The sequence below is a fragment of the Phaenicophaeus curvirostris genome, chromosome 1 (assembly GCF_032191515.1).
Source record: "Phaenicophaeus curvirostris isolate KB17595 chromosome 1, BPBGC_Pcur_1.0, whole genome shotgun sequence".
NCBI lineage: Eukaryota > Metazoa > Chordata > Aves > Cuculiformes > Cuculidae > Phaenicophaeus > Phaenicophaeus curvirostris.
Genome location: NC_091392.1, coordinates 146,714,537 through 146,731,595, shown reverse-complemented (window position 1 = coordinate 146,731,595; position 17,059 = coordinate 146,714,537). Strand labels below are relative to the sequence as shown.

Here is a 17,059-nt window from a genome sequence, read left to right as displayed (position 1 = left end):
AGACATCTAGGGATTTAAACAAAATCATTTGGGGTAGATTCACTGAAATGGAGAATATTTGTAATGTGTATTGTCTGGGTTTTTTTGAACATTAATGAGAGACCTTACTTAATTTAGTCATGCAATTTAAATGTCTATCATAAAAGCTGATACACAATTTAGAAAAATTTGCTATTACATTGTATTTGGCTACTACTGGTTTCTTCAGTAATAGTCTAAATATTATAGAATCGTAGATCAACTCAGGTTGAAAGAGACTTGAAACATCATCTGGTCAAGCCTTCTGTGGGAAAGGGATACTCAATGAGATGATCTAGCACTCTGTCCAGCTGTATGTTGAAAACCTCCAGACTCTTTAGGACCAAACCAATGAGCTTTCTAGAACATTTGGACATTGCTGAAGTGGAAGCAGATTGTGAAGCTCAAGACTTTTAAGGTTCCTTAGTCAGCTGGAGATCTCAGTTGTACACTGAATATCTGGAGAACTACAATGAATCCATGAAGTTTTCCAGAAGTTTTTAGCTACTTTTCTCCTTTAAAATGTTTGTAATCTCCAGTGCTAAATACCTGAAACTCTTAGAAATCTTAAAATGAGTATTAAGCCACTCTCCAACCTTTCAAATACTAACAATTTCACTAGACACGGAAACAGAGCATAGCATAACAGCTCCTGCAGTCAGTGTTTAGGTTTTGGTTGGCTTTTATTATTTTTTTAGTAATATTAATTCAGTTTGCTAGAAATGTGACATAATTTCTAACAGTATAATGAAGAAAATTGCATACTTAACCATTATAATGATCATCTCTTTAGCTTCATTGCCTCCCTACAGTGGAAATACTGAAGAGGGAAGATGACTTTGCATGATTTCAAGAATGGCTAAATGCCAAATATGCAAACCTCTGTCACAGCAGAGGTTGATTTTTAGTAATTTAATGTTATTTCTTGGCTTTCCTTATCTTGTGTTTTCCCTCTGTCTCTTGTAGAACAGGGAAAGATCCATCAGACTACTAGTTGAAAGATGATGAGAAAATGAGCCAAGAATGATTGCTTAATTTTTATTTTTGTCTACAAAATTAAAGTTTATTTCTATGCTACTGCCTGAGAGATTTAGTCTTGGTGGCAATAGTTTGTGTAGGTAACTGTCAAGGTAGTATATACACAAACTAGAAATATGACGTTGGATGTTCAGATAATAATGGAGATTTCTCTTGGCACCTTCTATGAAAGAGAAGATTAAATAACCATGAAAGTGCTGCTGTAGAAAAAGCACTAAACCACCACTGGTCATTGGCCACCTTGACCAGCATGCAATCTTAGCTGAAGAGCATTATAAGCCAGTTCTGAAAAAATTGATTCCAGGAGAATAGATTCCTATTTGCAGAGATGAGTAAATGCCTCTCTTTAAATGAAGCTCTTTGTGCAGCCTTGTTAGGTTTATAATTGGTCACCCCATTATGGGAGGGCTCTGATACATTTACTTTGTGGTTTAACCGGGGCTTCTCCTTGTTCAAAAATATCTTCTGGAGCTGAGACAGAAAATAACAAACTAAACTTGTTTTGCAGGCATCTTTCCCAGGAAACCTGCAGCTAGTCCTTGTTCTGCGCCCAACAGGATTTTTTCATCGAACTCTCTCGGACATTGCTTTCAAATTCAACAAAGATGAGTTTAAAATGAAAGTACCTGTAAGTAATTCTTTGATTTTACTTTATTGTCAGAAATCTGTTGAAGTACTTACTGTAGCCAGTGAGGACCAAAAAGTCCCAACAAAAAGCCGTACTTAAAGGCAGTTCCAACAGTTTTGGTAGTTTATTCTTGAATGACTATGTAAATTTCAAGGCAAATGCATTTCCCATGGACAATTACTATAGTTTCTGTTATTTTAGTGAACTTCCAACTGATGCCTGTTGTTAACTTGCCAGTAAACCCACTGACCATACTTTTGTTTGCAAATGTACAGCATTTATATTTTAAAATAAACTTCAAAACTATGTGAGCTAAAGATATAAAAGTTATTTTACTTAGCAGATGTAAATTTCATGGTGAAAGGTAGTCTAAGTTAAGATACTTCCCCTCTCAACCTTCATTTATTTTGGGAACCAGTCCTTAAATGCCAAATCCACGGAGATACTATCGTTATCTCTCACAGACAAAATGTAACAAGGGAAAATAAACAATAAATGAATGTTGATCTTGGAAAATAGCCATGTATAGTTTATCAAGATAAAAAACCCCCTGATGGTGCAATTTATGTTGTATAATCCATAAGCTTCTGTTTAATACGCCTGGTCCTCATGCTTATATGCAATCATTTACTTTTACATCATCTTCAGCTGAAGCAACTGTTAAGTTTGTTTTTTCTATAACAAAGGAAATAGTTCCATCTTTTGCTTCTTTATTAAACTGGATTATCTCTGTCAGAGGCTAAAGAATGGAGCTTAGAATCCTTAACAAAAGATTTCTCACCACTTATCGCATTTACTTTTTTCTTTGCTGCTGCAGATCATAATGCTGGGCTCAGTATCAGAATTGCAGGGTTACATTGATAAAACACAATTAACAGAAGATCTTGGTGGCACCCTGGATTACTGCCATAACAGATGGCTGTCCCATCGCACTGTAAGTATTAGCTTTAGTTTTAACTTTCCAGTTTAATGAACCCTTCTGTTTTATACCCTGTCATTTTTAAAACAGACTCCAAATGATGCAAGTTGACTTGCTCCGAGTGAGAAGATGTTCCCAATGGTACTTAGTCATCTTAGAGATATAATATGAGTAACAATTTGGGAGTGGCTTTCTAAATGCTCGGAGCAAAGGAATTGCAGTGTGTTATTGCGTTGAAGTTTATTGGTTTTGCTACAAGAAAGAAAAAGCTCAAGTTTTAAAATAACTCCAGATTATAAAAATATGAGGAAGATGCACCTGATACAAGCCTAGGAAAAATATACAATTAAGGAATTAATGGTGACGGTATCTGTTGTTTGCAAAAGTGTACTTTGACCGTTTTTCAATCTTGTAATTCATCTGCTTGGGTTTGTTTTTAGAGTTCTATTTTGTGTGTACGTGTCTGTTTGTACATATACATGTGATGAGCATGAAACATCTTTAATGGTTTTTATTCCAAAAGGCTATAGAAAGTTTCGCCCAAAAAGTTAAGCAAACAGCTCAGATTCTTCAGTCCTTTGGGACTGAGCTGGCTGAAACAGAACTACCGAATGATGTGCAATCAACCAGCTCCCTTCTTGCAACACACACAGAAAAGAAGGACAAAATGAAGGTATGTAATTTTTGTGAAGTTGCTGTCTTCTAGTTAAGCTGTGGATTAATTTATAGCTAATAATGTTGATAGACAATCTGCATAATGTTAGTAGACAATAATAATGCAAAACACTGATATCTTATTGAACTTGTTCTGCTTGGTTTGATGTTAAAAGTCCTTTTTGCATTCAAAATTGTCATTTCTTGAGGCTAAGTTTACATATATAGAAATGCATAATGACTTGTATGTGGAAACAGAAATTCCTCTGTAAATAGTGGTGTGTTTAATTTGTAGTTTTGTTTGCAACAAGAAATTTGGTTGTGTTTGCATGCATGTGAAAATATATGACCTTTGCAAGAATGGAAAAATATTCTTTAAAATTAGCTTAAATGAAAACTATTTGGGGAGTTTCAAAACTAAACCTATAGAACTTTTGAGGTGTTTGTAGCCTAAGGAGACACTAGAAGGCTATCTGTCATGAAAATTCAACTCAGGTACACTGGGATCTTAAGATGGTAAATGTAGAAAAAGCATTTACCATTTCACATTTACTGTCTGTATTTGTTGTCAAACACTGCTTTTAATCAAACTGTGCTTGCTCTCTTGCTATTAAAACAAAATCCTTTTTTTTTTCTGATTTGGTGCCTTATGAAGTCTGCTTAAAAAAACCAACAACACTCAACTACACTGTGTGGGGGTTTTGTTTTCTTTTGTAGGAGGATATCAGGTTAGCAGTACAACAGGGAGATGATATCCTTGGAAGTATTACAAAACCAGTTACTGAGAATCCTGAATACAAACTGAATCAAGATCAGCTAGACAATCAAACAACGATAGAAAGGTGAGAGGAGTGAAATACCAAACATGCTGCTTTTCTGGGGGTTTTTTTTGACCCCTCCACAGATCTTTTACTTAGTTCCATGTGCATGCTCAGCATATAAGCAAATGTTACACTTGAACATAAAAGGTGCTTTCAGAAACAACTGTTCTGTTGTCAGATCTGTTCTAAGCAAAGTCTTGCCCTGATGTCCATTACCTGGTCATCTAGCTCTAAGAATATAGGGAATGCAGTTTGAGTTCCAGTACCAATAAAATAATGCTGTTCTTTTTTTCCTTTTTGTCATATTTGGACTGCATAGTTGAAGACCTTTTCCTCATTTCAATTAATATCAATGCTTTGCATGTAGGATAAAGTGCAATCAGTAAATTTTGCTGCTGTAGGGGAAGCAGCAACAGAAGACAGAAGTGATATATCTCTTCTTTTCAGTAGATTTGTCCACTTTCATTAAGTCCTTTTGAATTGAAGAAAGAGGCTTATTTTTCTTTAAACCTGCCTGAAGGAGCTTCTAACATTGCTGATATATTATGAATGTTTTTAGTAGCCTTTAAAGAGCTACTAGGGAGTACACCGCTCTTGAAGTATCTATGCACAAACTTCCTATAGATTTCCTTTGGACGTATAAGTAATAGATGTTTTCCTTTGCTCCCTGCCCACCACCCCTTAAATTACTGCCAGTTTTGAAGACATTACATCACCGTAGCACAGATGTTTTGTGCAAATTTACTATGAAAGAATAGCTCATTTCCCTCAGGCAGTATTCTGCATTCTTTTTTTGTCTGTCATTCCCTGTTTCTGTTACAGTTGGACTGACTCTTCTTTCCAAGTAACTGTCCATTCCAATCCACAAAGCTTGGCCGGAGTCACTTGTCTTTGGTTGTTGTTGCTATCAGCTATCTGAAGGACAGTCAGGGTGGGGATTGCTCATTTATTCAAAGTGTTCCCACTGGATACAATATCAGACAAAAGTTGGAACGAACTCCGTGCGTGTGCATCCTGCCTTTTTTTTCTAATCAGTTTTAACTTGTGTATTAAGGGTTTGTTTCTGTTCTGTTAAAGACAAAAATTCAATACAATTCTGATGTATGGCCTTCCCTGGGTGTAGCCTAGGTACCTAAGTCCGTAGGACACTATACAGTCAAATGCAACGTTGGAAAATAAGTTTAAAAGTATAAGACTTAAGGCATTGGCCAAAATTAGAATTGAAGAAGATTCTTTCCATTGCATTACTGCTGTACACTAGCCTGTGATATTAAAGTAGTAATGCTCCTCAGCAGAGGGGCAGCAATGACCTTCAGATTTATTATGAATCTTGCTCCAAGGAATGAAACATAAGGACAGCTGGCTGGTCACAACAGTACAAATTTTTACCTTCACTTTTTATATAGCCCAAGGCTTGGGTTCCTCTGAATCCTAACCTACACATATTCACGTTTTATTTATATTTGCTAGCCCGAAGTCCCTGTGTCCCTAGGCTGGAGCAGAGCAATAGTATGTGGAGGAGCTAGCCTCAAATTAGCACTTGCCAATTTTTCAGAACTTAATATTTATGTTGGGTTTCAATTTTACATCAATGTTATTCTAGGAAACAATTCCCTGCAATACTTGGTTTCCTGCGTCCAGTTTATTTTTTCTGGAAAATATTGCTTTGGGGAAGCTTTTTATTTGCTGTAGAAGATTGTATTGTCCCTTAAAGGTTGTACCCATTAGTCTTACAGTATTTCTTTTGTTTTTAAAGGCTTCTGGCTCAATTACATGAAACGGAGACTGCCTTTGATGAGTTTTGGATTAAGCATCAGCAAAAACTTGAACAGTGTCTGCGTCTTCGGAATTTTGAACAGAATTTCAGAGAGGTGAGAACTTCTTGGTGGCAGTCAATATTTGGTAACATAGAAATGATTCAGAAGAAAATACTTCCCTGTCTTGGTTTTGTAGGTTTTGCACCTCTTGCGTGTGCTTGAAAGCTTTCTCCAACCTTTTCCTTGTATGTGTCCTTACTTGACATCCTGCCATCTTTACTACCTTAAATACTTGCCTATAGAGACATAATAGTCTCTATAGTCTATATAGAGTCCTCTTCTGCAGTCTTATAATTTTTTTTCTACAGGCCCAGCAGTGTATAAGCATTCAAAAACTCCTTTGAAACCTGTTCTCCACCACAGAAGCATAACATGCTGGCTGCAAAGCTTTCTTCTTGCCAATAGGCCTTTTTACGGAACCAAGACTTGCCTAAACCTTCTGGCTGAAACTTTTGTAGAACAGTCTCCAGCACTGTGGGTGGGAAGCTACAACCACAATGTCAGAAGCTGGGTGGAGGCTGAACTGAAATTTTTACAGCCAGTTTCTGATCTCATGTTAGTTTAACTCATATACTTGATGGCACCGACAGTCGCTTTACACTGGTGTAGCTGATCTCAGGAGATGGCCTCTGTGTCTCCATGGGAGCAACGCTCAGAAACTCTCTTACAAATGTGTGTGTATGTCTGTCTCTCAACCAATTGTTAGGATGAGGACCTCTCCCTCATGTTTTGCTGTTTACGTTAATGTTGCTTTGTATTATTACCATCCGGTAAAAGACAGCCCATAAATGTTTCCTGAACATTAGTTTTCCTACATTGTTTTTCTTCAGTACCAGGAAACAGGATTACTTTGACTTTTCTTTGTGTTTGTTTTCATTTTGAATTTGGGTTAAAGGTAAGCTGATAAAAGTGCAATTTGTCTCTGTGCCCCCCATAATGTGAGTCACCTGACTGAAAATAGTGGCTATCTGCTGTTTAACTGATAGGTCTCTAGAGAGGTGGAATCATCTTCATTGATGCATAGCTCTGTCTCATTTCAGGTCAAAGCGGCTTTGGATATTGTGTCCGAGAGACTGTCTGCTTTCACAGATGTGGGAAACAGCTGTTCACATGTGGAGCACATTTTGAGTGATCTTGCCAACTTTGAGGAAAAGACATGTGTAAGAGCTCTGCAATGCAGTCTCCTGAATTTCTAGTATGACAATGCATGTGTAGAGGGGAACAGTATTTGGTGATTAAGTATATTTTATGAGCGGAGCTTAAATTGACGACAAGACAGAATCAGTGTCTCAGGTAACATGCAGAAGGGATTTGGAATAAAATCATTAAGCATTGGAGCAGCACAGTGCTCAGGTATCCCTTAATAAAGAGTGGAGTGACCAGTCACAAAGTCCATGTGATCAGTGTTGTGAAAGAATTGCATTACGGGTTTACATAGCCAAGTTCTGCACTTGGTGGTCAAGGGGCCAAATTAATTCCTATTAAAGCCAATTATTTAGTTAAATCTCAGAAATGAGAGGGCCACATATTGAATGTACAAACCATTAAAAGACGACCAACAGAAACATATGCTCTTAACACTGTAGAAAGGGAACCTTATAATCTGTGCTTCACAATAAAACATATAGCTCTGTAAGTGAGGTGCTGGGGTTTGGTATTTTTCAATTTGTCCTGATTGCTGCTGTATTCCAGATTGTATACATAGGCACACAAGCATGCTGCTGAATAAGTAAAACTAAAAAGAAAGAAGATAGTGATTCCTTCACAGGAATGTTTAATTAATGTTTCTGAAATACTCTGATACATAAATAAAGAAGGAGGCATAGAAGTTATTGGGCATTTGAGAAGGCACAAAATTGGTTGTTTTATTAAGCAAAGCAACTGTTAACTAAAGATGTATTACTTAACAATATATGTATTTTACTGCATAAAAACAGATCGTATCATTTTAAATTTTTTTTCATTGACATTGATCTGAGGAAAGATGTGCCTAAATGAGTGTTTCCTTTCTTAGGAAACTATAGCAAAAGCCAGAATGCTAGCCTCAGAGGGTGATGCTTTTATTCAAAGCAATCATTATGCTGTGGATTCCATTCTTCCAAAATGCAGTGAACTTCATCATCTCTGCGATGCCTTCACTACTGAGACAGAGCAAAGGAGGAATCTTCTTAACAAATCTCTAGAACTGCATTGCTTACTAGAAAAGGTAAATTTTGTATGGAACAGTTTTGTTTCCCATCTTGTTTGCTAAAACCCAAGTCAACCAGTTGTTATAATGGCAGGTAAAAATATCTGGATGTGCTGGAAGTTTTCTCCTTAAATAGCTGAATACACTACAAGTAGAGGTATGAAATGTCTTAGACATCTTAGTGTTCGATGCTGATGTTGATGTATTCTGAGCCTGTTCTTTTCTCTGTTTTTAGTCTATGAAATGGTGTGATGAAGGAATATATCTGCTGGCTTCACAGCCAGTAGATAAGTGTCAGTCTCAGGATGGTGCAGAATCAGCATTACAGGAGATCGAGAAGTTCCTGGACACCGGTGCAGGCAATAAAATCAAGGAGCTGAATAAAATTTACAGAGAGTATGCACACATCCTCAATGATGACCTAAAGGTACCAGATGTTTATGTGTATCTCTGCATCCATTTGTTAATTTCAGAATTGTTCCATTGCGTGGCCATTGCTAACACTAAATAATCAGTACTCAGAGTTATACCTGGGAAATGGAAAGCCAACACATTTACTTACCTATCGTATCTTTGGATAAGAATGAAGGACTTCAGAGGTTTTTAATAACTACTTCAATTTTTCAGATAGTACAATTGCTTTAAAAAAAAAAATGTCCCAAGTGAGTATTTGAGAACTTTTTTTTATGTAGCAAAACCAGACTTGTCCTTCATATTTGTATGACTTCTGCTTTGTAACTGTTTGGTTTGTTTGGGGTTTTTTTTGTTCTTTTTTTTTTTTTTTTACAAGAACTTGAGAATATACCCCTTTTCTTCTTGGTTGATCTCTTTGTGTAAGGGAACCACTAGACACTGTCAAGAAAACTTTTTCTTTTTTTTTTCTTTTTAAATTAAAACTTGAACCCTGCTGGTTTCTCTACAGCAAGCAGACAAAATGTTTTATGAAGTGATGTTCCAATCTTTGTGTACTACGTTACAAGGAATGATAATTCCTTGTTAAGAGTGAAGAGTAAGGTGCTTTTGCTTGTGGTATAGAAGCAACTGCGATTTCAAATCAATGTTCTGTAAATGGCAGTGCAGAGTGTTGATAGGTCTCTTAGGGATTTATTTAATTTTATTTATTTAATTTTATTTATTTATTTATATTTCTATGATGATGGTAGGAGCATGTCCAAAAGGTTTTCCAGAAGCAAGAAAGTATGGAAGAAATGTTTCAAAAGAGACAAGTAAGTCTTAAGAAACTGGCAGCTAAGCAGACACGCCCTGTTCAGCCAGTTGCACCAAGACCTGAAGCCTTTGCAAAATCTTCTTGTACCTCTCCAGGTAAGTAACTGTAATAGCCTTTGACTAATTTTTTGCACTATGCTGAGAAACTTGAAGAAACTTTCAGCTGTAACTTGTGGTTGCGCAAACATATGTATGAAATCACCTCAAGTTCTAATCACTGTTTGGTTCTTTTTTATGTGCTTAGGTCTTCAAAGAGAATATGTATCCAACTCAGAAAGCAGCGCACTTCAGAGGGTAAACTACAGAAGAGGAAAGGTAATTTTTTTTCTTTGTGCTTTTCATGTATGAACTGCTTGAAGCAGTCAAAATAGAATAAAATATGCAGGAACTTCAAGAAGAATGGGGCAATTCCACTGAAAAAGTGATGATATTGCCCCTATTGAAGTTACTCTGGTGAAGCAGTCATGTGGTTTAAATAGAGGCTGCTTTGTCACTGAGCTGGGTATGAGGGAAGGTAAATAGTTGCCTATATTAGGAAAAGTGTTAGGGGCAGCAAAATATAAAATCTATGAACAGGAAACATTTATTATTTGCCAGTAGTAATTGGCTACTCTTAAAACTGGCGAAAGTGGAGAAGTAGTTGTCATTGGCTCCAAGACAGCTTCACCTGACCTAATGGGTTGCCATTCCCAAGTGGGGATGGTCTTCCTGCCCCGCCTCCAGCAAGGAAAGCAACCTGACGGCAGCAACAGAAACAGATAGTTTTCCACTGGATTAGAGATTTGAACCAACTCAGTGAAGGTTCAGCAAGAGACAATGCGAGGAGGAAGGCAGGACCACGTGACCAGCAGGGGCAACAGTTGGAAGAAAAGCGTTGATTCAAGGGGGATTGAAAGCAGAACCTCTTATTTTTTTAGGCAAGCCATAATCAGGTCAACTATTACAGTAGACAGTGTAAGAGTGAACTTCTGTGTCAAGTTAGAAAGCTAACAGAAGGTTAGCACAGTGCTTCTTTTTTAGCTTGGAAAACAGACTAAGGCCAGTGTTGCCTCCAAGATTATGCTGATGCTCTGATGATGTCTTCCTGGAAAGGGGCCTCCAACCATGGTCTTTTCTAAGCTGGCCTTTCATGGAGATCTCCCCGTGTCTAGACCTTCAGGTTGACTTGGATTTTTTTGCTACATTCTTGCAAATTGCCTTCATTTTTAATGGAGTACAATCCTTCCTGCGAAAATATATGGAAGTAGAGCTGAGTGCAAAGCTCTGTATTGTAAAGTGCTTTTTCCCCCATCTGTGTTGCTGTGCTGATTTTTTTGTTGTTGTTGTTTATTTGTTTCCTTCTTTAGGGTGAAATGACTGAACTTCATCAAAGCAGAGGAGGATCTGCAATGGATGATGAAGAAAACCTAGCTGTGTTACGGCAGTAAGTATATTTTGATAAGCAAAAAATGCTTTTTCTCTGATATGGTTCCAGCAAAGGCTGAGTCTGGTGAAGGATTTGATAAGACCAGTATGCTGCTGTGAAGTAAGCCTCTGTGCTTTTTGAAAAGCATTGGCTGTGCTCTATACACAGAGGAAAGTATTTCAGTCTGTCTGCAGCATTTTTGTAATTTATTTAGTACCAGACGTTAGCTTGGCTGCAGCAAGGTGATTTTATGTCAGGATAGCTGTGTATTTTCATTTTGGAGGTGACATAGTTTTGAGCAATAAGCCTCTTCTAAATCTATCAGAGGTTTTGGTCTCCATGCTTCAGAAGACTTTGTCTTCTTGTTTGACTCTTTTTAGTCCCTGTTTTGATAAATGTTACCAAAAACTCACTTTCTTGTATAAAACAAACAGCATCGCTTATATTAAAAAAAAAATAACCTAATGCCACCTGCATTGAGTATACCTATAAGCTGGATACTTCTACTGTCTTTTCACTGTTACAAGTGTGTTAAATAGTACAAAATCACAAGGGGAGGAACTTGGAGGTAAGCATTAAACATAAAGCAGCATTGTGATATACAAAGCGTACCTTAAATGCCTCTAATATAAAATGACTCGTGTAACTTTAATTCTGTGTTTGTTAACCCCATGGAGCTCCAACTCCAGCTCCTGCAGTAGCTGCAAACACGACATGACCAGATTTTGACTGTACAGTGATAAAATGCTTTACTGCTTTAATTCAATTACTGTAGCTAGATTTTATTTTTTCCCTGTTTAAACACATTTTCAAAAATTTTGAGGTATTTTAAAAATACATGCTTCTCAATAAGGATACACAAACTGTTGACAGAAATATCCATGAAGCATCACATTTTCCATTACTTGGTAGTTGTTCCTTAACTGGCTGAAGCAAAGCAGAAACTTAATGTTGCCTCCTTACTTTGCAGAAGTGAATAGGACTGCCTTAATTGTCGTTCTTTATCTACAGGCATGTAATTAATGAACTTATTGAAACTGAACGAGCATATGTGGAAGAACTACTCTGTGTTCTTGAGGTAAAGACTAAATTTCACTGTGACCGTTAATGAATCTATTTGTCTTCCACCTTATGGATGCCCTTATGCCTTTCTTGTCACTGTAATGCCTCTGCTTGTCCCATCTGGGCATTGATTGTTACATCCTCTTCTCTCGTTGTATTTTCACAGAGGCAGGAATCTGCTTTTTTTTTTTTTCCTAGAAATATTCGTGCAACTAGGATATCGTATCAGAAAACACAAATTGGGCAGAAAATAAGATATGCCTATCTATTTCCTTATAGGCAATGGAACGGTCTGCCCAGGGAGGTGGTTGACTCGCCTTCCCTGGAGGTGTTTAAGGTGCCGGGAGGATGAGGTACTGAGGGGCATGGTTTAGAGACTGGTAGGAATGGTTGGACTTGATGATCCAGTGGGTCTCTTCCAGCCTGGTGATTCTATGATTCTGTTTAGGTGGAACGTAGTGACGTGTGTAAGGATCATTAATTCCTGCAAAAGTTCATTCCAGAGTCTTAGGTCAGCTCCAGGAAGGTTGTATATCACACAGGAATGTGAATCTGTATCAAGAGAATCTTATATCAGAGGAGCAAACTTGTTTCTTACATCCCTCCATCCCTCTTTGCATATCTTTAAGTGATCTTCTAAATGTCTTAGGTACAACTGTGGCTGCAGAGTGCCCTGTAATAGTATCTTGCTGTGAAATTGTAAAGGAAACAAAGGTGTTCCCTTTGCTCTATGCTTGCAGAGGCACAACTGTAGTACTGTGGAGTTGCTTGTAGAAATATGCTGCAGCATTCTGTGTTGTTCCCCGAATTTGTCTTCAGACATGGATGTGTCGTTCTGTTGCAGTCCAATTTGACTGTTGGAGATGATGGAGCTGCAGGTAACTGAGGCTGAATTATTTTAATCAGAATGAATTGGAATTGTGGAATTGAGCCAAGTGCTTACTCTTGGTGCCAATGTTAGGCTCCTAAATAGGAGCTGTCTTAAGTTATGGACTGGGAGAGACAATTTCTGAGTACATCCCTTCAAGTAAGAGTACTGTATGAGAGTTCTGAACTCTGGTCTTGCTTCTGCCTAGTTTGGGCTCAGCTTCCCTTAGCATTTATGTCCTAGATCTGGTCCAAGTGCTACGTGGTGTTGATGACAGTAGAATGGTTGTATCTGACGTGTGGTAATAAAGCAAGGTTGGTCTGGAGCTGACCTTGAAGATCACTTTATTCCCTGCTTTTCTGTGCAATACTATTTGTACGATTCTGTTCGTAAAATCAAGACTCAAATAGTTGGAGGATTTTGGGTCCTTGCTGCTGCTACTGTAAGATTGTTGCAGAATCTTTCTATTGCTCTGGTATTGCTCATTTTGCATAGAGTATAGTGCAACACTTGTCTTTCTAGGTCAAGATGTCTTGGTTTTCTGCCAATGTGATAGACTTTCCAGTATTATGGTAGTGCCAGGCACGCTTGTGTGTGAATCCTTACAGTTTGGGATTCATAGTTCTTGAACTTTGGTGAGTGAGTCTGCTAATAGTGATTCTGGATGAGATCCTTTTTAAGGTATGGTTCAATGGCAGTCTTCCAGCTTTTGAGTAATTCTAGCTATTAATCCATAGTTCTGGCTCTTCTCCCAATTCCTTTGTTTCTCCTATTCTATCTATCTGCCCATTTTTCATGTAAGATAACCTGACACTTTGTATGGACAGTGACTCCTATTATTATGTCATATTTAACTGCCATGCATTTACTCTCTGCCAGGGATTCCAATGGAAAAAACAAGGTAGTTCCCAAGATTGATTACTGGGAAATTCCCATAGCTGCTCTTATCCAAGCTCGATAGTTTTTCTTTCATTAACCATGGTCAACCCACTTCAGTCTGTGAAATCCAGTCACTTTTATTGGGGAAAAATATTGGCTGTTTATTTTTAGACATTGTATTCAACTCCTTTTTCCATTTACTTCCATGCTTTTAGAACAGCTTTCAAACAGAAGATGTAGCAAAGCCTTATATGTTCTTAAAGTAAGGTTAAAAGAACCCTGTGGCTGCCTGGAATAACTTTCCCTCTGCTTTTGTAAAACATAAGTACTGCACAGGTAGTAAAATGTGAAGGGCTTTTATATTAAATTTTTAAAATATATGCTAATTCAAACGAGGGAGGGGCGGGGGGGGTTGGAAATCAAAAGATTTTTGTAGTGTATTTCATGTGTTTCAGAATTCCATAGTGCTGAGCGCTGTCAGGTTTATTTCCACCTCAGCTAAGTTAGGTACCCCTTCTTTAGGCTTTGCTGCTATTTTCAGCATCATCCTTACTTCAAGTGGAAGTGAATCATTCTCTTCATGCATCTCTTTGCAGCACCTGAACTGCATGATGGCCACAGTTGGTTTTGCTCTGTTAATTTTTTTTAGTTCTACTTTATATAAATTATTTTTGTCTTTTTTTTTTAAGGCTATTCCACTTTTTTTTTCTTCTCTTTGAGCTCCAGCATCTTTGCCTATAGTGTTATCTCTTTCTTTTTTGTGGTGTTTAAGGAAAAAATACCCAGATTTTTAAAGGAATTTTTCTGATCTAAAAAAAATATATATATATATATCTAATTACTTTCCTGTTAAAACATTTGAATTCTTCAGGCTAGCTGACTTTACCAACTAGTTCTCCTACTTTTTGTAGTTTGGACATCACTTGGAAATTGAAAATCTTGGTTGTAGTTGCACTTTTGCTTATCCTGTCATTTAATTTGTCAGTTTGTTATAATTCAGTGCAGTTTATTCTAATTAATGACACTAATGCAGTGACCACTTTGTTCATGATAACTGTTTAAAAAAATAATAATCTAAATGTAAAGTATATTGCATCATCTTCCTTCAGTGTCTGTACACTAAGAACTCTGTTTATGATACAGGTACTAGAACATTCTAGGACTTTTTCTGGGTAATTGGTTGTGGGTATTTTATTTGGGTTTGGGGTTTTGAAGGGGATTAGTTTGGTCTGGATTTTTTTAGTGTTTTGGGAGGTGAGCTTAATCACAGATTAGTGACCTTGGGACGAAATGAGAATGGTCCTAGCTAAAGCCACCTGTGTGCTCTCTTTTCCTTATCTGTGCTAGATAAACAGACACGAGAATGTGCCCTTAAATAACAAATGGAAGATGTCAGAATCCTAAAGTTATGACTTTTGGTATCAAAGCTAATGAAAATGTCATAAAGATAGAATTTGCAGCTTAGTCATTTCTGTTACTGCAGAAGTAACTACAGTTGGCTTCTTCCCTCATACTAATATCTAAGACTAGCATGAAGGTTTGCATGTGTGGGTTTAAACTGGGGTGTGTAAAGTCTATCAGAAAAAAGTGTGAAGTATGATTTGTAAGCATTATGAAAATACGGAGCTTTTGCTTGGTGGAAATGATTGCAAACTTTGTTTCATCCTTGATTAACTAAAATTGCAGTAATTAAAGTGCTTCTAAAAACTGTAGATGTGTCTTGCTGAACTGATAGTAAAACAGAATTTGTGTACTTTCTTCGTGTTTAATACTGAGCTCTTTCTTTGCTATCTATCAGCCTACAAGCTCGCTGCCTTGTCAAATGAGAGAAGTACTGCAAGGCAAGATATAATTAGTGTGCCTCTCTCTTGTGTTGCAGGGATATGCTGCAGAGATGGACAATCCTTTAATGGCTCATCTCATTCCACCAGAACTCCAAAATAAGAAGGATATCTTGTTTGGTAATATGGAAGAAATTTATCACTTTCACAACAGGTGAGAATTTGTGTTCAGATGTAAAACTAGCACTTGAATGGGATCCTTATATTCTGATTTAAACTGCTAAAAGATCCTAACTGAGTCCGACCTGGCTATCTAGCATGTCAAAATTTATATCACACAGAAGAGGAAAAGCAAGCTATCTTACAAAAGATAAGTGAAGCTTTGTGAAATTCTCTTCAAAAGTTTGCAATACAAAGGTGAAACTTTGCATTGTGGTCCTCTTCCTGAAGAAAGACATTGGGATGTGGTTACCAAGTAATTAAAGCAGTTTGTTTGGTATTGGGTTTCTTTTATTTTTTTATGAAATATGCTATGGAAAGTAAATTACTATTCTAAACCACAAATTCTTAATTCTTACATCTGGTCGAGACTGGTTAGTTTTATACTTAAGTGACCTCTCTCTGAAGTTTGATTTCTTGCTGCTAGACAGTTATTTCTTCACAGGACAATATTTAAATAGGTAGAAAGAAGTATTTTCAAGAGAAGTTAAGTGTATGAAATAGTTGTTTCTTATTCAAGCAAAACTGCACTGGAAGTTTTGCCACTGATGATTTTTTTTTTATGGGTTTAGAAAATGAATTGCAGGAATGCAAACATTTACTGTAACTTCTTTAACATGCGTGCTAAGAAAATCTTCTTCTTTGTAGAATATTCTTGAGAGAACTAGAAAACTATGTAGAATACCCAGAACTAGTAGGACGGTGCTTTCTGGATCAGGTATGTGTCACTTATTGATGGGATTTCATTTAAGACTGTAGCATACGAGTGTGATTTTCATGTAGCGACTGCCACTACATCCCTTTTGTACCTTTATTGAACAGGTAACAAGTTGAGAATATAGAGATGTTACTTGAGCACTGGGGCTATTTTCCCCTCTGTGGGATAGATTTCCTAGAAAGAGCTACTACCTTGTTGAAAGAAAACTGCATTAATAAAGTGGCAGTTAGGAAAACATGAATAAGAGTCATCTTTTCACATCACTGCATCTCTTTATGTCGCAACAAATGATTGCTTGACTTGGTTAGATCTCTTTACTGGATTTTTTTTGTTGTTCTTATTCTTTTCTGTTTTCTTTAAAGAGTACACCACAACAGAGTAAGTCCAAAATATTTTCATTGTTAAAATAGAAAGCTATGACAAAACTAAACTTTTAATTTGGGATTTATTAAACAATGAGTCTGACCCCTAGTACACCAAAGGTTGAATAGGAATCTATTTATGGAAATCAGTCTACTGTTATTGCTACCTATTGATGCTCTAAAACTGCTCGGAGGAGCCATTCCTCCCTCTCCTATTTACTGGCTGAATCCATGGAGATGCTGTTTCCTAAAACTTCTGTGCTTGCTGATTTCCTACGTAGTCTTTCCATTCTATCTATACTTACTATGACATTTTCAACAGTCTTGTTTCCTTTTCCTGACAAGTGCTGAAGTCATGCTGTTTAGTTGCTGCAGTGATAAGGGGAAATAAACTGCTTGGTCTACCTTAGTGCAACTCCAAGTGAAAAACACGTTCATAAAATTAAAATGTGTAA

At 37.1% G+C, this 17,059-nt stretch overlaps 1 protein-coding gene across 16 annotated transcripts in view; it reads left to right on the top strand.

Moving 5' to 3' along the window:
- MCF2L (MCF.2 cell line derived transforming sequence like) overlaps window positions 1-17,059 on the top strand; it is a 155,752-nt gene that overhangs the window by 123,203 nt on the left and 15,490 nt on the right. For all 16 annotated transcript variants that reach the window (XR_011339189.1, XR_011339188.1, XM_069877849.1 and 13 more), the window contains exons 5-18: window positions 1,565-1,684; window positions 2,502-2,618; window positions 3,127-3,276; window positions 3,975-4,099; window positions 5,835-5,949; window positions 6,936-7,055; window positions 7,910-8,101; window positions 8,319-8,510; window positions 9,247-9,406; window positions 9,555-9,625; window positions 10,657-10,733; window positions 11,727-11,793; window positions 15,404-15,519; window positions 16,173-16,242. Coding sequence is in view for 14 of the 16 variants with exons in the window: in XM_069877849.1 (XP_069733950.1) it covers window positions 1,565-1,684; window positions 2,502-2,618; window positions 3,127-3,276; window positions 3,975-4,099; window positions 5,835-5,949; window positions 6,936-7,055; window positions 7,910-8,101; window positions 8,319-8,510; window positions 9,247-9,406; window positions 9,555-9,625; window positions 10,657-10,733; window positions 11,727-11,793; window positions 15,404-15,519; window positions 16,173-16,242 (1,692 nt within the window). In the remaining 2 variants the exon portion in view is untranslated. The remainder of the gene's footprint in view (window positions 1-1,564; window positions 1,685-2,501; window positions 2,619-3,126; window positions 3,277-3,974; window positions 4,100-5,834; window positions 5,950-6,935; window positions 7,056-7,909; window positions 8,102-8,318; window positions 8,511-9,246; window positions 9,407-9,554; window positions 9,626-10,656; window positions 10,734-11,726; window positions 11,794-15,403; window positions 15,520-16,172; window positions 16,243-17,059) is intronic.